Source organism: Semicossyphus pulcher, unplaced genomic scaffold (genome assembly GCF_022749685.1).
Source record: "Semicossyphus pulcher isolate SPU_LCO1_2020_fin unplaced genomic scaffold, fSemPul1.0.p SCAF_10, whole genome shotgun sequence".
Lineage (NCBI taxonomy): Eukaryota > Metazoa > Chordata > Actinopteri > Labriformes > Labridae > Semicossyphus > Semicossyphus pulcher.
Window position 1 is genome coordinate 9,500,539 of NW_027211604.1, and position 21,267 is coordinate 9,521,805.

General features: G+C 41.3%; 1 protein-coding gene across 2 annotated transcripts; it reads left to right on the forward strand.

Annotated features, from left to right (window-relative positions):
• Window positions 1-20,182, forward strand: nlgn3b (neuroligin 3b). Of its 2 annotated transcripts, XM_069667957.1 has the most exons (7): window positions 1-254; window positions 4,952-5,621; window positions 7,700-7,759; window positions 8,560-8,709; window positions 11,083-11,268; window positions 15,526-16,315; window positions 18,425-20,182. In XM_069667957.1, exons 2-7 carry the CDS (start codon window positions 5,141-5,143, stop codon window positions 19,218-19,220), a joined length of 2,463 nt encoding a protein of 820 aa, XP_069524058.1. In that variant the 5' UTR covers window positions 1-254; window positions 4,952-5,140; the 3' UTR covers window positions 19,221-20,182. The 2 variants fall into 2 exon arrangements, with proteins under 2 accessions (XP_069524058.1, XP_069524059.1); XM_069667958.1 differs by lacking the exon at window positions 7,700-7,759 and having other exon boundaries at window positions 2-254.
• Window positions 20,183-21,267: the final 1,085 nt, after the last annotated feature.

Below are 21,267 nucleotides of genomic sequence, written 5' to 3' on the forward strand. Positions count from 1 at the left end.
CCTGGTAACGCGCTGGCAGTGGGCGCTCCATTAAAACCGTTGGCGCTCCTGACCTTGGCGTCGTGAATGCGCAAAGCACACAGACTGTGTGTGCAAAGCAGGAGAGATAAGAGCACAGATCTTTGTGTTTGATACGGGAACAGGGGGGAATATTTCACACACAGCCACATTGTCTCACAGGCAGCGAGAGTGACGGGCACGGTATGGAGGAAATCTCGAGATGGAGCGCGTATCATCAGCTTCTGTAAAAGCAGGTGAGTTAACCTAATGATTATGTGTGTTTTTTTCCGTGACATGATCGTTGTTTTGATTGATCACTGACATCCTGAACAATTCATTCATACAAATCGATTTCTGACCGATAAACCACGCTGCATCATTTGTTCGATCGCTATTTTCCCAAATTTTATCTGATATCACACCGTCCTAGACCTAGATTAAACAAGCTCCTTAGTGCACACACACTACAGCAGTTTGTCGATGCTATCAGGGCTGTGGCTTGCTTTTCACTGCATGCATTCATTTATAAAAAGCACCGATCATTATGTTTAGAGCTACCTGCATGTTCTCTATAAGGTATTCTCCCCTGCATCAAGCCCTGCTCCTGTTTATTGCTCTGCTAAATTACGGGGGATTTGGGGAATCCGGTAAAACGGGTTTGATCCTCACCACAGTCGAATTACAAGGGCATCGGGAGCCCAGCTCTGTTTGTCTGACATGCCAGGCTCCTTCTCAAAATGCTTTCATGTTAAGGCCCCCCCCAGGCTACTAAAGAACATAATCGATAAGATGTTGTCCCTGATTTTTATTAGTGCTGAATTGGTGTTGAGTTGTGTGCCTGTCAATGATGGAGGTGTGGAGATTGTAATGGTGGGAGAGGAGCATGATTATAGCAATCATTCTAATAGGACTGCAATTAGGATCAAGTCAGTCAAATGAGAATTAAAGTATTTGGGTCCCAGGAAACACGATTTCCTTTTTATCCTAACCATCACTTTGATGCACAAACACCTTGGCTGCTGCAAAATCTATTACAAGGAAATGCAATGGTTGTGACACAGTTGTGTTTTTGAACGGATGTCATGCAAGAATAAGCAAGAAATATTTGTTTCTCTTCTTTCCCGTTGCTGGCCACATTGCCAGGCTAAAATTGCCTTAAAACTTGCAGTGTATCAAAGTTGACTGAGTGATGGCTCACTTTTATTACATGGCCCATTTGGTGTAAGCCATAAAGGTTTTATCCACATCTGTCCCCTTGCAGAGCACAAGGTGGAGAAAGATGACTCTGCTCGGTTGAAGGCAGCTGCTTTCACAATCTGCAGCACAAAATAAAAGTAGTCTATATCACGTATAGCCCCAAAAGCTACCTTTGCTCTGGTGATTTAAATTAGAGGTTTGATTTGATGTCTAATAGCAAAAACATAAAGCAGATACATTCATACTAATATCATGAATCCATGTGTAATTTAAAAGGAAATGCCGCTCAATTTAAGAATTCATATCATCCCTTTGATCTACAGCAGCCCCAGCAGTGTGTTTTTTACTGGCACGGCTGCTTTATAAGCCTCAGACAGCTAACCTAGTCTGATGTGTATGCCCACTATACAACGGCTAATTTGATAATTGCTAATGATTTCCCATCAGGTTTTGTGGGAACTGAGATGATTTTTACCTGCAGATAATTTATTATCAGTGTCAGCTCCTAACCAGAAAATGTCCCCCGATCTACACTGTTCTTTATCTTTTCCATTTTAATGTCTGGGGAGCCGTTCATCATTGTCACATAACAGATATGGGATGGAACAAGTCCTGTCCTCTTCTGGCGATGGGGAGCATTCATAAGTGTTAATTAATGCAGACAAAGCCGGCCTGGGGCAGAGACGTACAATATGTCTTCAGTGAACTTCTCTGATTTGGCCCTTTCTTTTAAAAACGACGATGATGTTCATGTCAGCTAATGTGCTAATGCAAACCTGTGAGAGAGAGCACGAGCTGCCTTTATTTGTGTTTATTTTCCCACTAGTGTAAACATTCCACTGCAGGGAAAGAGAAAAGCCAATGCGCCACATCTATGGCTAATTAGCTTCTCATATTAGGAGGGAAGGAATTGTCCCCTTGCCTTAATAGCCACTGTAGCTTCATCAGACTGAAAGAAAGCTATTTAGCTGCAGTCTTTCACAATGCTGGAGGCGGTGCTCGTCAATAAGTTTGATTAGGTTAACAAGCTTGTTTTTGCTTTGTTCATTGACGAGCCAGTGAGATCCTGATGTCGAGCTTATTATGCTAACCGCTATCCTAGCCTATGAGGGCGAAGGCGGGATGCATTTTTGGATTACAAAGTAGTTAATTGGAAGCAGCACAACACAGTTTGCTCTTTGTAGTTCTCCATGGGTGAGCTCACATTTGATACCTTATTTTGCATACAGTGTGCACATTAGGGGTGAATGGGTATTCTGCTGCTAACTGAAGCGTGCACACGAGTGAACCTTAGTTATAACTTGTCATTGTACATAAAAACTCGAATGACTGCATAAAGTTAGAAAACTAACAAAAGTTTGTATCTTTGCAGCAAGCTGACTAAAATTAATCAAATAACTAACAAATCCAAGATGAAGGAATGTTTAACATAGAAGTAGGAAAGTAGAATCAATAGGATTTTACTAATTGTCACGATTCAATGTTCACAAGAAGGTGAGGACCCAGATGCAGACTTAGATATATGATTTAATAAAACAAAAGTCCAACTGAATATCCAACAAAAACAGGCGAAAACACAAGGAGCCGGGTAATCCAAAATCCAAAATAATACACAGGCCAACATGGGGGTCAAAACAGAAGACGTACCTTGGGTTTAACAGACAAAGACAATGAACCAGCTCAGAGACAAGGGAGCACAGAGACTAAATAAACTTAGGAGGTGAGGCTAATCAGACACAGGTGAGACAATCAAGGGGCAGGTGAAAACAATCAGGGCAGGGCACATAATCAGACAAGTGGAAAAACACAAAGGCAGGAAGTGGACCAACACGAGAGACAAGGTGACAAAGTAAAACAGGAAATCATCTAACCAAAGAGACACAAGTGAAATACTAAACTAAACAAGACTAAATTATGACCAGAACACAGAATAAACTAAATAAAAAACTAAAGGATGAGAACTCATGACAAGAGACAAAGTGACAAGGTAAAACAAGAAATAGTAACTGAACACCGAAATACAAATCAATACCATAACTAAACTAGAATAACTCATGACACTTATGGCTTCAAGTATAAGCAAAAAGCTTAATTAACAAACCTCATCCTCCAGTAAGAGGTGAAAATAAATGGTTTGCAGCAACATTAACTGCAACAAATCTTATTCTTAAAAAGGACTAAAGGATCCTTTTTGTCTGATATTGAATTCTCTCGCTGCCTTGAAGCCTTCCTCAAGTCTTTCAATTAACCTGCAATTACTCTGCTTTATAAGGAGGGGGGTTTGTGCTTGTGTGGTCCCTTCAGACATGTTTGTTCAAAGACACTTCCATTTTGCATCTTCGTCTCAGTAGCTGGCAGTGTTGCTAAGATGAAAGACAAAATAAAGAAGCAAACATTCCCTATTCATGGCGTGAGATATTTGGTGTTTTTGAAATATAATAAACACTGACACATGGCAATCAGATCAGATATTTCTTTTTCACTGTGGTCCTTCTAATCTCTCAACAGTGCATATTTAAGATGTGTCAGTCTGTGCTCGCTTCACTTTGTTTCTTTTACATAAGAAAAGGGATGCTTAACACCTTTTATCTTGAGATGCTTTCGCAGCATCACTCCAACATCACAGCAGATGGATTTTTTTCTATTCTGCCCATCGCCTCCTCCACTGATACACAGAGATCAGTATTCAGAGTCATTTATACATTTCAAAGCATGCATTTGCTCTTTTAAGAAAGCAATTTGTCCTAAAAGGTTATTTGCATTGGAGGATGAGGCATACTATACCACACTACCATACAAAGCTTATATAGAAGTATATGTAAAGAGCCCCAAGATACAGAGAGACTATAATAACCTACAATACGATACGATGTGATACCATTCAGAGTACGTTAAGATACGTTTCAGTACCGTACTATACAGTCTTATAGGATCTGATACAATACTGTACAATACGATACAGTATGAAACCATACGGTACAGTACAATAAAATAAAGTGCGATATGATACGATACGGTACAATACGATACAGTGCAATATAATACGATACTGTAAAATACAATAAAGTGCAATATGTTACGATACAGTATAATACGATACAGTGCAATACGATACAGTGCAATATGATACGATACTGTACAATACGATACAGTGCAATATGTTACGATACAGTATAATACGATACAGTGCAATATGATACGATACTGTACAATACAATACAGTGCAATATGATATGATACTGTACAATACGATACAGTGCAATATGAAACGATACGGTACAATACAATACAGTGCAATATGATATGATACTGTACAATACAATACAGTGCAATATGACACGATACAGTACAGTACGATACAGTGCAATATGATACAATACGGTATAATATGATACAGTGCAATATGAGCTGATACGGTACAATACGATACAGTACAATACAATACAGTGCAATATGATATGATACAGTACAATACAATACCGTGCAATATGACACGATACAGTACAATACGATACAGTGCAATATGATACAATATGGTATAATAATGATACAGTGCAATATGATACGATACTGTACAATACAATACAGTGCAATATGATACAGTGCGATATGATATGATACGATATGGTTCAATACGATACAGTGCGATATGATACGATACATTTTATTGTACCCTATAGACATTTACATTAATTCAAAGTTAAAGTCAATACACAGGCATGTAGTCTCATCCTTCTGTTTATCTTGTTTTCAGATTTGTGTGCACTGCAATGAAAAGTGGAAGACTGGGCGGTCCATACCTGGCTGAGGTGTATTTGGATTTGATAACCGTCGGAGCCAAAGGCACAGTGAGTGATGTCTGTTTGACGGAGTCGGTGCAGACGGACTAAGCGGACACTACAGTGTGCATTTGTGCTGTGAAGCGCACTGTCTGGCCCAGACCATGTGGCTGGCTACATTTAGAGACCATCTGTTGCCTGCACACCTGCTCCATCATCAAGGGACTGTAACCATCACCCACTGTGCTCTTCTCTGGTGGATACTATGTTCTTGCTGGTCATTAACCAAGGCAACAAGCCAGAAGTTCTACCCAACAGTGACCACCCAATTTGGGAAACTGCGAGGCCTCAGGGTGCCCGTGCCCAGCGAGGTGCTCAGGCCCGTTGATCAGTATCTGGGGGTCCCCTATGCCGCTCCACCTGTGGGTGAGAAGCGCTTCATGCCCCCCGAGCAGCCCTCCTCCTGGTCAGGGATCAGAAATGCTACCCACTTCATGCCTGTGTGCCCTCAGAACATCCACAACACCGTACCGGAGATCATGATGCCCATATGGTTCACCTATAACCTGGACACAGTCGCCACTTACATTCAGGACCAGAGCGAGGACTGTTTGTATCTAAACATTTACGCTCCAACAGAGGAGGGTGAGTTGGTGTGGTAAAATGGACAGCAATGACCTCCCATGACTATTGGTCATGTTATCATCACAGAGCATGTGTGTTACTGATCATCGTTTGTGTCATTGCCTCCACGTCAGGCTGATTTACCATCCCAAGCAATGTCTTGTCTGTTTCACCTGTTGCAATCACATTCCATTTGAAATGATTATGTCCCCAAGGATGTGTTTTTGCAAGAATTTGGCGATACAATACGTATCATGATACAGGGGTTATGATTCAATACATTCAGATCTGCATTTGTCTTTATCACCTTTCATGTAATTTATAACATCATAATTTAAAAAGAAGAACCAAAAACAAAACATAACATCACAATACATGTATTGATATTTTCCGATAAGTTCCCACTAATGAGCCGAAATGTATTCGTATTTTGTGACTCATGAAAACTGAAGGTGTTGCCCTGATGCCACTGAATGTGCATTAATACACAGAGAGAGGCATAATGTATACATTTACCCGGTTATGTGCTTGTTTCCCCTCTAACACACATCCAGTGAGATATTGCTGAGCTAAGCTGTTATTCAAGTATTGGTCCACCTTGACTAAGTTTCGGCTCTTAAAATGATGAGCCCAGCATATTTGGCTGTCATCGCTGAGCTTCAAAGCTAATCATGAAGGATTATGAGGAGAAGCTAGCAGTCCCAGCTTTCCATGTTTGGTAAAAGAAATTACAAATTCGTTATGTTTTACTGAATCTCTGCTTGGTTCAGACAGTGAGTCTGCTGGGGGCCAATTAGTGAGATAGAGGATTCAACCCCCGTCTATCGCTTGCTGAATCCTTCCTATTTTTGTATAACAGAACTGTGAAATGAACCAGCAAGGGAGCATTTGGTGTTTCTGCTGTGAATCTGTAGATTAGCAGAACATGGTAATACCAGAGCACGGGTGTGTCTTCTCTAAAGCTAATGTTGTCAAACTCTAATTCAGGTTCCTTCAATGCACCAATTAAGCGTGGCTTCTGTGGATTCAGAGAATTTCCTCCCTCACCGGCACTCGGTACAATACAAAACATTCAGCATTCAAAGTTGAACAGTGTTCAGCTTTTGTATGTAACACGGCACTCTTTGACTGACTTTTCTATGGTCGCGTAGCAACAACACATAAACAGCCTGCATGAGAGGGAGCTGTCCAAAATGGTGCAGCGGCAGCAGCAGCCCACGTTTTATAAAGCTCCTGGTCTGAGTGCTGCCTCCTCACCCCGCACACAAGCAGGTTAATTAAATTTTACATTTGCATTCACGTTACATTCACAGGAAACAACACAACCCATCGGTTCTATACATTTAATTTCCTTACACTTAAGGCATTCTGTGACTTCATTATCTGCTTTTCTATGATGTGAAATCTTTGCTGTTTTTTTGCTCAGTTAATTTGAACCATGACAAATTAAAGAGTGTGAATATTATTTAATAATAATTTGTGTTCCCTGATGCCCCAATCAAGGCATAGTTCATCAATAATTCATCAATAAGCCATATTTTCTTTTTAACCTCACATCTCCTCAGGATAACTATGCTGCAGCAGAAGAATCAACATGCCACTTTGTGTTAAGATATAATTGCACAGAGATAAAATGAACCAAGAAAGATGTATTCCCACTGTCAAAACAGAGGCAGCTGGGTCAATATAATGATGCAGATAGTAAAGCATTCAAAGGTACCAGTGTGTGTATATGTGTGCCTATACACAATGTGTCGTTTCCTACAAACTTCTAACAAGGAACAACACTTTGTTTACTTGATAAAAACAGCCTCCGACACATATTAATTTGTAACTCTACCCCATAATAGAATTGTGCCGTGCATCTCAAGACTACACATAATGTCATCTGCATTTTGTCAGAAAGCAATTACAAGGAAAGCGCGCGACACGCTGTATGTAAATGGGCTAATCTTCCTTTTGCTGATAATTTATGGATCTTTTTTCCTGATTCTGTCAGTTTGATTAGACCACACATATTAGAGACTCACAGTGAACCATGCTATTTTGAATTATCTTCTTCTTTTATTTATTTATTTTTGTCCTCATGTGAATCCCAGGGAGCCAACACAGGAAAAAGGGGGCGGCTTTCTCACATGCTGAGGTTCATATATCTGAAGGTATTTTTTAAGAGCTCACAGTCTTGATGCATGGATTCTTTTGGCTTGAGTTTTTTTTTTTGTGGATGAAGATCGTTCAATTTTTGCCTCCTAAGAAACTGCGGGGGTTCTTTTATTTCAGGAGGAGTAAGAATAATCTCTGATTTACGATTGCATAAGTTAGCTGCCCCTGCATCTCATGTCTTGTATTGAGCACTATTGCAATCTTCTCAGTAAGTGCTACATCTGTGCACATTGATCCAGAGATGCATTATCTACTTATGTGCCTCATAGTCCCTTAAAGGCAGTCATTGGTCAATATAACAAATTGGCCTCCAACGTGAAACATAGATTTTCTATTTTCATTGATAGTACTGTGCAGTGTGGTACTTGTGTTTCTATGCTTGTGCATGTATATTATATGAACTGAAAAATTCCATCATAACAGAAATCACGTCAGATCAATATTTTTCTTTCTCTTTTGACATTTAATCTAGAGAACTTCAGAGCTCGATAATGCTAGGTTGAGCATGCACTGTAAAAACTGTTAATTATACTTGACTCTGTTATTCGTACACGCCTTGTCAGAGTGTATTTCCATGCATTTTCTGAATGTCATTACAGCTTCCAAACCGCAGGCCTACCACTGCTTCTGAGCACCTTCTTTAAGCAGCCGTTCCCCATACCTCATGCTGATCTCACTCTGACTCATGCTGTTTATATCAAGTTTTATTAACAGTGCTCCATTACCTCTCGGTTTCATTACTGTTGCCTCTGCAGTTTGTTTGCTAAGCTTATGTGTGTGTGCGTTGATGTTGCAGATATAAGGGACTCTGAAGCTCGACCTGTGATGGTTTACATCCACGGAGGCTCATACATGGAGGGCACTGGGAACATGATGGACGGCAGCGTGTTGGCCAGTTACGGGAACGTTGTCGTCGTGACGCTCAACTACAGGATTGGAATATTAGGTGATGAGAACGTCTCTGTGTGGTAACTTTTAATGCTGTTCCCAATATTTATACCCTGGGAATAAAGTCATCATTGATTTCCACTTACGTTGCTGTTATGGAACTGAAACTAGGACCCCAGTGATATGAGAGTTTCAAATCCGATACCGATCTTGGAGGGTAAAAATTCATCAATTACTGATATTGCGGCCAATATATTGAATTTTAAACATGGAAATTTACCTTTTCTTTAGGGATCGTGCACCAATTTTGCACTGGTGTATCAATGTAGGGGTACTGAGAAGGTTGTTTACTTAACTAAATTAAAGAATACTTGAACTTATTTAACATTTTCAATAAACTCCAGTGCTCTGCTGTGATGCGCTGCCACATGTGCGGCAGATATGATGAAAGTAGTTTGAACTATGAAGTCAGGATGGGCTCTGATGCAGTGTTAATGTTGGCAGCTATTTTACTTCCTGACGATGTTCTCCGTGGATAATATAGATCCTCAGCTGAGGTTATATGGGAACTTTAGGAACGTATCGTTACGCATGTAAAGCCACAGAACGAAGCCGTGCAGTTACAGTAGCACATGCTGCACATTCCTCTCCCTTATTTGCAGCAGCGATGTTGGTTTAAACTGTAATAACTTTATATATATATAATCATCATCACTTCTCATTTGAACAGTCTGACTGAAGCAGACAGCCAATGATCGCTCCTATTAGTGCAGAAGCATCGTCAAATGACACTTAAAACACCCTTTTTTCTGTGAGTGCGCACAGAGGCTGAAGCAGAAAGCCTGAGTTAACAGAGAAAGTTCGTAACCACCTTCATGATAGCTGTTATCTTTAACTGGTGCTTGAGGCTTTGTTGAGCCAGCAAATACGTACGTTACGTACGTTAAACTTGCTATGTAGCACAGCCCTCTCTTTTGCACGGATGCCGTCATGTTGGTGTCAAGCTGCCGCTTTGGGACATCATTGCCTTTATGGCTGGGTCGGATTCAGGGGGATCTGCACACGCCCTCAAACAGTTACAGGAATGCATTGCTTGTATTTTGACAGATTAGAAGCTCAGTGGGGGAAACCACCACTAACATTTTAGTCCCGTCTCATCTCGTTAACGAAAACAAAACATACGTGTCGTCAGAGTTTTTATCATCAACGATCTGTTTTTAGCTCGTCAGCGTCTCGTCTTCATCGTGGAAAAAAGGTCGTTGACTAACGTTTATCGTCATAATTTTTGTTAACAAAATTAACACAGCTCTGATGGACAAACTACACGATGACACAATTTCTAAATCGTTTGTAGAATGATACCATTGATACTGGTACCGATATCTGTGATAGTCCCACTATTATCGTATTATCGGCCAACCGATATATCTGTCAGGTTTTGATAGAGACATAAGAATCAGAATTAACTTTATTGGTCAAGTATGTGGGCACTACAAGGAATTTGACTCCGGGTTTTCTTTGCTCACAATGTACAGACACATATTAAACAGACATACTAAACTAGACAGGTTAAACAAGGTAACACAGACACTAAAAAACTAGATCTAAAACTACTTTATACAGATCTATGGATACACAAATATTTTACTCATTTTATAAATATGTAGATTATTTAAAGAAAACACAACAACACGTGTAGACAATATGAAATAGTGCAACGGTGCAGAGATAAATATGGATGTGAATCAGGTTGTGTACAAGAGGTAGATGGTTAGGTGCTTATAGATGTTGTCCTTGGAGGGAAAACAATGCATATATTGACGGTGCCCCGTCCTTGTGGCGCAAAAGCTTTCGAGACTCATTCTGAAAACACTATTTGTCTTCCTTTAGATGTATTTATCTAATCTGTACAAGATAATCAGCCTGTGCTGTTCTTGAAAGGAAAATTATTTCAATATAGTACAGAGGGATGCAGCTTTTACAAGGTCAAGAGTTTTTCCTTTCACCGTGTTTAACATTCAAAAGAGTGTGTTGTTTAGATGAGACCAGACAAGGGAATAAGTAATAGGATCAATTGTTAGAGAACCAGTGACCTCTGTGTGGTTTTATGAAATTCATGTAAAGGAACAGGGACGAGCAAAAGATTTATTTATGTATGCACACTGAATTTTATAAAGTCACATGCAAGGAGAGCATGATTTGATGAGCAGAGTCCCGATCACTTCCTGAGGGGCACCGCTGTGTGGAGACTATTACAAGGAGTTGACTAAAGCAGTCGAGACACTGTGGGAGAGAGCAGAGGCGTATTTGCACCTGAGGGGAAACGGTGTCAGTTCATTCCGATGCCCTGCTGGGCTACAACTTTAGATCAAAGCTGTGACAGATACTGTGGATCTCCTCTTCAGCACTGTTGTCTCTTTATATACTCCAGGCTTCCTCAGCACCGGGGACCAGGCAGCAAAGGGAAACTATGGACTCCTGGACCAGATCCAAGCCCTCCGTTGGATCAGTAAGAACATCGGTTACTTTGGAGGAGACCCAGGTCGCATCACAGTCTTTGGATCGGGAATCGGTGCCTCCTGTGTCAGTCTGCTAACTCTGTCCCACCACTCAGAGGGTAAGAATCAGTGAGCCCAAACCTCAGTGAGCTCATTTGTTTTGACCGAAAGTTGAAGTAGTAATTAGTGCAATCATTCAAGAGCAGCGTCAAAATCCACAAACCTCACATGTAGATTACATTTTTTGTCAATCATATTAATTTCTTATGTTGAAGATGTCACTTTTTTTAACAATCGTTTTTAATCATTTCTGAATTTTCTTCTTTGCTTCAAGTGCAGCATTAAATGGTCTGTCAGGGAGATGAAGTGTTATGATATGAGAGTAGGATAAAGAGGGTATTTGTTAAGTAAGTGATTGCTTTTGTTCTCTTCTACTCAATCTAATCAGCCTAAAAGCTTTGCCTCTTAAAATGTGCAGCTCTTAAAGAAGCCCACTGGCATTATAAAGTTCTCACCATGTCATCGCGCTTACCTGTGCCCCCTCAGCTTTTACCTTTTCAACTGATTCAGAACTCAGATTACTTTACTCAGATAAGAATTTGTATCAAATTATACCTAAAGCACCAAAAGTAAAGTACTTATTATGAAGAACTGCTTATTTAAGAACAATATCTATTTAATTATCACTACTGAGGGGTGTACTACGAAGCAAGATTAGTGGGTAAACTGGGTTTTCCGTGCCACGACGCTAGCTCTCTTTTAACCTGGCTAGATCACCAGTTTAACTTACTCTGCTAAGCTAACTTGGTTGGGACCAGGTTATGTTCAGAGCTACTGCTTAGAATCGACTGTAAAGTGCTGCCCTTTCATTAATAATGTTCTCCACGGGTAATATAAATCCTCAGCTGAGGTTATATGTAAATGGAGTCTTTTGGAACATAACGTTACGCATGTTAAGACGCAGAACGACGCCATGCTGTTAAAGTAGCACATAATGTATGCATCGCATCACAGAGCCTATGCAGTAAGTGATGAATATAAAATGACCCCCCCTCCAGTCTCCCTCTTCTCATTTTTACCTGTTTGCTTCAGGTAAAACTAACACTTCAAATTACAGCAGCTCATCCTTACAGTAAAAGAGCTATGAGGACACAGCATCAGCAGAGTCTGTTTTACACATCTGGTTTTGCAGCTAAAACGCAGATGATAAAATTGATTAGTCTGTAGGTATTTATCACAGATTGGCCAAATACTTATTTCCACACATTTTTCATGAAGTAAAAGTATCCGACCTAACTGCAGTTCCTGATTATACTACTAAAATCAAATGTATCATTGTTAAACTTTAAGAGTTGTACTCTGTGGGGTTGTTACATTAGAAATAAACGGGAGGCACTGAGAGCGTTTCGTATGGTTTCTATTTTAATTTACGTATTAAACAATACATTTTTTCAGCATTCCTCTCTTGCCTTTTTGCAGCAGTGTTGGGTTTTATTTAACAACTTTCATATGTTCATCATCACTTCTCATTTAAACAGTCTGACTGAAGCAGACGGCTGATGATCGCTCCTTTTTGTGCGGAAGAACGCCCCCCTTTTCCGTGAGCGTGCACAGAGCCTGAAGCAGCGTTAACAGAGAAAGTTCATAACCTTCTTAATCTTTGTAATACCTGTTATCTCTAACTGGTGCTTGAGGCTTTGTAGAGCCAGCTTACCTAAAGAAAGCCTGGGTATGTTGAACTTGCTTCGTAGTATACCCTCCCTGGTGTATAAATCCTCACAAATACCCGTCTTTAATGTTGCATCAAACCCAGGAACTTGAAAAACTACTATTCTGTTGCTATATGTTCTAAGACAAAGATAACAAAAACAGACTTCTGTGGAGACAAAGAGCTCCAACATTCTGGCAACAGCATGCTGCCAGCGCTCCACTTAAATAAACTCCTGATGAGAAGCCGCCACAGGTGTGCTCTCAGCAGTCAGATTGCACACAGGTGTGCTGCTACAACGGATGGCAGGCGACTGGGAAAGAGAGAAACGAAACAAAAGCAGAGCGGACACGCAACATTCATACTAAATGGAGACTTAAAAATTAATAGAACTCGCACTGATAAGGGACTCATGGGGGTGGGAATCGTGACACTTTCCACCACTGACTGTAAATGTCATGTGGATGCCGAAGGTCCAGAATTAAAGTCTAAATACTTCAGATATTTTATGTAAATATTGATATTTCCTTTTCCCCCAAAGATATTTTGGCAGTGCATTAGTGGAAAATAGTCCGGCTGTAGTCCAACTTCCAGTACAAATGTGTGTGATTAACAGTTATAATATTATGAAATGACAAAATCAATAGGAATTCACTTATATCATATAGAGTATACAGGAAACTGGTGTATGCAGTGAAAAGAATAAAAGGTTATTATGTTAGCTATTTTTCTGTTTAGTCGATATCATGTCTCTTGGTACACTTATCCAAAGCTCCTTGCCGGAATCAAAGGTGCATATTTCAAACTGTGCTGCCCACATGGGATTAAACCTCTTATCTTTGCCGTATTATTGCCCCGGCCGACCCATTCATGCTGGACAGAATCACAAGAAGGGCAGAAATTGTGTTTTTTCATCAGTGCCGGGGAGGCTGCGGCAACCGTCCTTTGTGAGGTTCCTATTTGATGCCCCAGCTCGGCTGCAGCGAATCCACAAAGACCTCCGGCTGTCTTTGAAGTAGACTAGCTAGCTGCTGCACCCTTACCCAAAAAAAACCCCCTGAAATAAATGACAGCAAAGGAGGGTGAAAGTGACACTGCTCCTGCACTCTTTCTCCAACGACTGCTATGCTGTAACCTCAGCAGAGTGCTTTCTGAGTTGATACATATCACTTGTCAGTTTAGGTGGTTGATACTAAGTCCCCTGAGACAGAGGTGACGCACTGCATATAAACAATTCAACAGAGCAATGTTTACTGTATCAACATTGAAGGATCAGTGTTACTGCATATTCAGCTCCCTGCACAGGCCCTCCAACACAAACGTGGCATCAGCAGTCTGTAAGCTATAGGGCATGTTAGACACACAGCATTAACGACTCTTCAGTAACAGAATAGTCTTTCAATAACTGGCGTAGGAAGAAGTGGACACCTCCGCACTTAAACAATGCTGCAAATTGATCATTAATTTGACTTGCATTCACTGGCATCTGCATTTGACACCACATGAAACAAATAAGGGAATAGACAGACTTTTCATTGAAAAGCAAACCAATGGACAAACATCCGATTACCAATTTATTTGTCTTATTTGCATACTTAACCAAGCTGCTTCTCAACAGGAAAGTTCAGCTATGTGGCCTTATATTATCACCTTGGCCAGTATTCAAAGGTTTTATGGTGATTAATAACATTATAAAGAGAATCATGTATAAGATGCTTTAAAGATTTGTGCAGAAAAATAACACTGATAATTACAGTCTGACCGATATTGGATTTTTGAGACCGATACAGATACCAATTTGAGAGGGGAAGGTAACAAGTATGGAGATTGATATAAAACATTTTTTTAGCTGGAATGAAAATGTACCTTTCTGATGTTTGAGTCTGAGACAACTTTATTTATCCCAGAGGGCAATTCAGTTTCACAGCATACATAAAGACAGAAAACGAAACAAACACTGTCACAGCAGCATTCAGAAATAGACAACATTAACATCATGTCAGTGACAACAGGTCGAGGATTGTGAAACCAGAGCATGGCTGCAAACACACAGGTCGCAAAACACAAGCGTGTTTAGCAGCCTAATAGCAGAAGGAATAAAAGAGTTGGAGTATCTGTTTGTGCTCCTAGGTGGGGCAAGATAGCGCCGCCCTGAGGGCATTAAAGTAAATCAGAAGAGAGGATATGGTCCGACTGACTTATGATACTTTTGGCTTTCTGGACCACACGTTTCTTCCAGAGGGAGCTCATGTCACTTAACTGGACTCCAGCAATCTTGGAGCAGACTTTAACGACGTAGTTCAGACCGTTCTTGTCCTTCACAGACGATGATGTGGATTTTGCACCAAATTTGCACCGATATGACTCTGCAGCGGTACAAAAAAGTGACCTTGTTAAAGAAGATTTAACATTATTATACATTATCAACCAATTCTATTTGGGCCTATGTGCTGCAGACAGTGTTTAGAGTATTGTAAACCAGAGAGTTGGACTCATTCTTCCAGACAAATTAAATAAACTGTAAACATATCACATATCAGTGGACAATATCGGCCGACAGATATATCAGTCGGGCTCTACTAATGATAATGATTTGGATGTACTAACCATTGTTCTCCGGCTTCTGTTTTCTTCTGTGTCTTTTTTGTTCTGAATTTTGTGTTCCAAGGTTTGTTCCACAGAGCCATCATCCAAAGCGGGTCGGCCCTGTCCAGCTGGGCTGTCAACTACCAACCAGTGAAATACACTCGCATGCTGGCTGAGAGAGTTGGCTGCAACGTGCTGGACACTGTGGACATGGTTTCCTGCCTGCAGAAGAAGAGTGCAAAGGAGCTGGTGGAACAAGACATACAGGCTGCCAGATACCGCGTTGCTTTCGGTCCTGTCATCGACGGAGACGTCATCCCGGACGACCCGGAGATCCTGATGGAGCAGGGTGAGTTCCTGAACTATGACATCATGCTTGGTGTCAATCAGGGAGAGGGACTGCGCTTTGTGGAGAACGTGATGGATCTGGAGGACGGCGTGTCCGGCAGCGACTTTGACTTTGCTGTGTCAGACTTTGTGGACAGTTTGTACGGCTACCCGGAAGGAAAGGACACACTGAGGGAGACAATTAAATTCATGTACACAGACTGGGCGGACAAAGACAACCCGGAGACCAGGAGGAAGACCCTGGTGGCCCTCTTCACCGACCACCAATGGGTGGAGCCCTCAGTGGTGACAGCTGACCTGCACGCCCGTTACGGGTCGCCCACTTACTTCTACGCCTTCTACCACCACTGCCAGAGCCTGATGAAGCCGGTGTGGTCGGACTCGGCGCACGGAGACGAGGTGCCTTACGTGTTTGGCATCCCCATGGTGGGTCCCACCGACCTGTTCCCCTGTAATTTCTCCAGGAACGACATCATGCTCAGCGCTGTGGTCATGACCTACTGGACCAACTTCGCCAAGAGTGGGTGAGTATCATTTTAACATGAATGTAGCTTATAATTGACATCTCTTGAGCAGACCTCATTTGCGTTGAGAGGTTCAACCCCAAACTTCTGCTACTTTGAGCCTTTTTCACGTCCTGATTAAAGAACTGCAGGCTTCAGCTTTAAATTACCTAATCACCCTTATTAGTTTATAAGAACACTCAAATAAAAAGTGGTGCTTCAGTTTGTATCAATTCATATGAATCCGTTTACATCAAAAGCCTAGAAATTAGCCTTACCCTAATGCACACTCGAATTAGGTCCACTTCTACCAACTCTATTTGATTCGACCTCGCCGTACATGCAAAGAACAGCTTCATGTAAGACTCCACTTGACTGCATCCCCACATTAAATGATGAAACGGTAGAATATAAACGGCACATGCAATCCAATGAAAGCTGCGTCTTTTTAAAAGCCGTGATGTTTTTCTTCAGAGGGCCAGCTCAGGCTTGTGTGACACGTCTCTTTACACGCATAACAAAGTTTCATCACTTTGGGCAGACGTCCTAAAGGTGATGGATCCTCAAAATTTACGACAGAACTCACATAAATGTTTAAAGCATTGTTGAAGAAAATGGTTGTGTTGAAGAGAAAATGTAAGGAGGCCTTTATGATGTACTTCATAAACCTAAGCCAGTTTTGATTTCAAGTGCGGCTGCCAACAAATATCAGCACAGAATTTGTACGTACAACAGTGAGACACTGGTCCCAAATATGAGGGTGTGTATTGAAGCCTTCTTCCTTTTCTACTCACTTATCTGGCAGTTTTATAAATGGATTTAAACATGTCTGTCTGTCTATAGGTTTACATGTGATGTATGTGTGTTGGATCTTTGCTAGTGGAGACTGTTTCAGCTTAAAAAAGTTTTCAGACACGAGAGAGAGTTGATCACCCAGGACGGGCTATGATGGTGATTTTATACTGACTCAGCACCAGAGTATCATGCTGTTAAAAGTGCACCAGTGTGAAGCTCTGCAGCTCTCCTTATGACAGCTTGTTAAACGATTTGTCACACAGAAGCAAAGACTTCCTGTGTGTTTCTAAAGATAAGATGCACCTAAGTGAGTCGCTCTGTAGTGGAGGACTCCACTGATGCCCTTGCAGCAGTTTGTACGCACAGCTGCAGTGAGTCTGAGTGGAGGCTGACCCTCAGCAGTAGGAGGAAGCACAGCGCAGGTCACTGTAGGCTGCTGTGTGTAGGCATGAGGGAATGCTGAGCCCTTTAGGAGAGATGGTGATATTACAGTGTATTTATCTCTTTTTTTCACTGACGGTCTTCGTCACAATATGATGGAGGATATTTTCCCGTAAAAAATGTAAATGATTATGTTGAAAACTAAAGTCAAATCACATATGAAATGATAAAAAAAAAACAATGTTCCAAGGATTTGTGTCAAAAAAATTATCCATTTAGATATTAGATATTAAGATTTAAATTACACTTGCTCTGAGTTCTTACAATTTACTTAGAATTGAGTATCAATCCAAATTGGGAATATTTCAATTTATATTCCAGTATGTATGTAGATGTCACCTATATATTCCAATAATATTCCAAAAAGTGTCAATATAATTTCCTCGTATAGGTTTGAATTGGCTGTGGTTATGCTTAGAAATATATTACAAAAAGAACTAATTCCAGTAACCAGTCATAAGAAAAGTCACACGGCAGCTATTCAGCTGTGCTTACAACTTCAGCAGAATAGTGTGAGAGGCGGGAATCGAGTGTCAACCACAGTTTTTCTTTTTCATTTGCGAGAGTTTTGTGCAGGCCGATGTTGATCTATTTCCAGTGTGAGGAGCCAGAGAGATGTCAATCAACACATGATCTGCCACACCAACACAGTCTTGAGAAATGGTCTCGGCCGCAAAATGAGTCTTTTTTTACAGTTATTATCTACTTTTCACTATTATATACTGTATATATAGGCTATTTTAACCTGTTGGCACTGGGGTGCAGTGGTAAGCACTACTGCTTCACAGCAAGAAGGCTCTTGGTTTGAACCTGCCAGCCAGCTGGTTTCATTTGGACAACAATGTTATGTTATTTTTTTATCACTCAAGTTTTCTCTCTATTTTGTGTCCATAGGGATCCAAACAAGCCAGTGCCACAGGACACCAAGTTCATCCACACCAAGGCGAACCGCTTCGAGGAGGTCGCCTGGTCTAAGTACGACCCCTACGACCAGCTGTACCTGCACATTGGCCTGAAGCCTCGTATCCGTGACCACTACCGCGCCACCAAAGTGGCCTTCTGGAAACACCTGGTGCCCCATCTCTACAACCTTCACGACATGTTCCATTACTCCTCCACCACCACCAAGGTCACCCCACTGGATCCCACTCAGTCCAACGGGAAGAGGGCCGGCAGCACTGGCCGACCTCCCGTGTCCACCGCCCACAACGACGGCGAGGGCGGGAGGGAGATGGGACCTCTGATCATGCCGAACCCGAGAGATTACTCCACAGAGCTCAGCGTCACCATCGCTGTAGGGGCGTCATTGCTCTTCCTCAACGTCCTGGCCTTCGCCGCTCTGTACTACCGCAAGGACAAGCGCAGTCGGCAGGACACCTCCCAGCAGCCCAGTCCCCAGCGCGACAGCAAGGGCAACAGCGTGAGCCACACCAACACTGTGGACGAGACCCTGTCGTCCCAGAGGAACCAGTGCGAGGCCCTTCACAATCCTCTACACGTCTCGCCCAGCTTGGACTACTCGCTCAGCCAGCGCCGCTCCCCTGACGACATCCCCCTGATGACCCCCAACAACATCACCATGATCCCCAACTCCCTGATGGGCCTGTCCAACATGAGTCCGTACAGCACCTTCCCTGCTGGCTACAGCTCCGCTGGCCTGCCCAGCACCCACTCCACCACTCGGGTATAGCCTGTTAGGAGACGACAGGATCTGGAGGTTGAACTGTGTCGTAGGTAAAAACACAGAAATGTAAAGCTGTATTTAGGCTGTGTAAGTAAAATAGGATTGAATATGTTTGTTCTGTCTTTTCCAAAGGTGTACTACCGCCAACATCCTGCCTTTGCTCTCTCATAATAGGAAGTGTAACTGCAGAGTCATTTTATAATAATCATTTTCAAAGGCAGACAAAAAGAAAAAGTGCATTTCATTTTCCACTTTGGCTTTTTTGGAACTTTACCTAGCAAGAACTTAGTATAATGTTTCTACAGTTGGATTTGTATGGGAAGCTTTTTCTTACTCTGTGATATCTATTTTGATCTCGTGGAACAAAGTGACATTACAACTCGTGCTGGACGGAGATGAGATCTGGGAAAAGCTGAAAAGCAGTATTATTATGATTATTATTATTATCAAGCTATTTTATACATATTTCTCATGGTACATTGCTTATTATGAAAATGTATTTTTACTGTAATTACTTTAAAATGCCTTGTAACTCGCTCACGTAAGGAATAACTGTGGAATCATAACGACAATGGACAAGACTTTCCTCAAACACTGGTCAGACACATGGTAAAAATCTTTCTCTGGTAGTGCAAAACATAGCACCCACGTGTCTGTGAGTGGGTGGGTGTGTGCGGGTGATCGGATGTGAGTGTGTGTGTGGGTGTGCTAGAAAACTGTAAATTAGGCATTGTTTGAATTTAACGATTCAGTTTGGCATATGTAGTGTTGTGTAATCTATTGTAGTCTATTTGAGTATCCCTGCTCTATTTTTGCTTCATGTGTCTATAATTTTGCTTAATACATTGTAGAAATATAACTTCTGCTTTACTATAAAAAGAGAATTGCTTAAAATGTGTTTTCCTTCTCCGACCAACTCATGGTTCTTTTGGCTTGGCTTCTTTGTACAGAATAAACTTAGACCTGCATTTTATTTGTCCTTTGTTAATGAATACTGTAAGGTTTTCAGAAGGATAACTGTAATTACATTGTAATTGTATGTATACCAACTCAATTATTCAAATTCTGAGAGGAGTTTCATGAAACCTAAAGATTATTGCTCCTTCTATAAGTGGTTTGGACCCCGTGCGTACCAAGATATATCCAGGGGTCTGTCTTTGCTGAATGGACAATGATGGACGTCAAGCTTTGAGATTTGATTTCTTTGAACCTATCATAATGTTGTTTGATCAAAATGATACGACTATTAAAAGATTTTTGGAACAAAAGAGGAGTCTTGTCACAAGTTGGGATTTGATCACACTTTATATGGATTGACCAGGTGTAAAAAGTGATTACAATTTGTCCTCAAGATACTTTCTATTGTCTGAAATAAAGTCCACTTCTATACAGTGTTAGGGTCGATGAAGACCCACAGTGTGTGCCTCTTATGCTAAAACGTGCATCATGTGTCAGCCATTATTACTGTGTATGTGAAGCTAGAATAACGTTCTTTACTTTTTGCCTTAATTAGATAGGACAGCTGACGAGAGACAGGAAATGTAGGGAGTACAGAGTGGGGGATGACATGCACCAAATGGATCGGCAGACCGAGAGCCGAACCTGCAATCAGTGCGCCGAGGACTGCAGGCTCTGTTTATGGGGCGCCTGCTCTACCAACTGAGCTAAACCAGCGCCCCCATAGTCAAAGTTCTGTATGTGTTCACAAACTTATACAAGTAAAGTTCCTGAGTTACAGCCTTTAATAATACTCCAGAACATTTTATTGCCATGGTGGAGTTGACCTTTGGGGTAAAAAATTGTATCAATTTATGTGAAATTTTTTAATAACTAGTGTCTGAATTCTCGAGTTTTGGCCAAAAGTGGCCAAATAAGGTCAGAGTGACATTTGACCTTTGAGAACCAGACTCTAATTCCAAGTGGATTTTTGTGCAACATGTAATGAAATCTACTTCAGTCGCTCCTGAGATTTGACGTTCTCAAAAATTGAACGGATGAGAGGTCAAAGTGACCTTTGACCTTTGATTACCAAAATTGAATCAGTTCATCCTTG

What these genes read in the sequence shown, in the direction of transcription:
- nlgn3b (XM_069667957.1), top strand. Translation starts at nt 5,141, where the DNA reads ATGTGGCTGGCTACATTTAGAGACCATCTGTTGCCTGCACACCTGCTC. An exon ending in CTACAGGATTGGAATATTAG is followed by an intron (nt 8,710 to 11,082) that starts GTGATGAGAACG and finishes TATATACTCCAG; the next exon opens with GCTTCCTCAGCACCGGGGAC. An exon ending in TCTGTCCCACCACTCAGAGG is followed by an intron (nt 11,269 to 15,525) that starts GTAAGAATCAGT and finishes TTGTGTTCCAAG; the next exon opens with GTTTGTTCCACAGAGCCATC.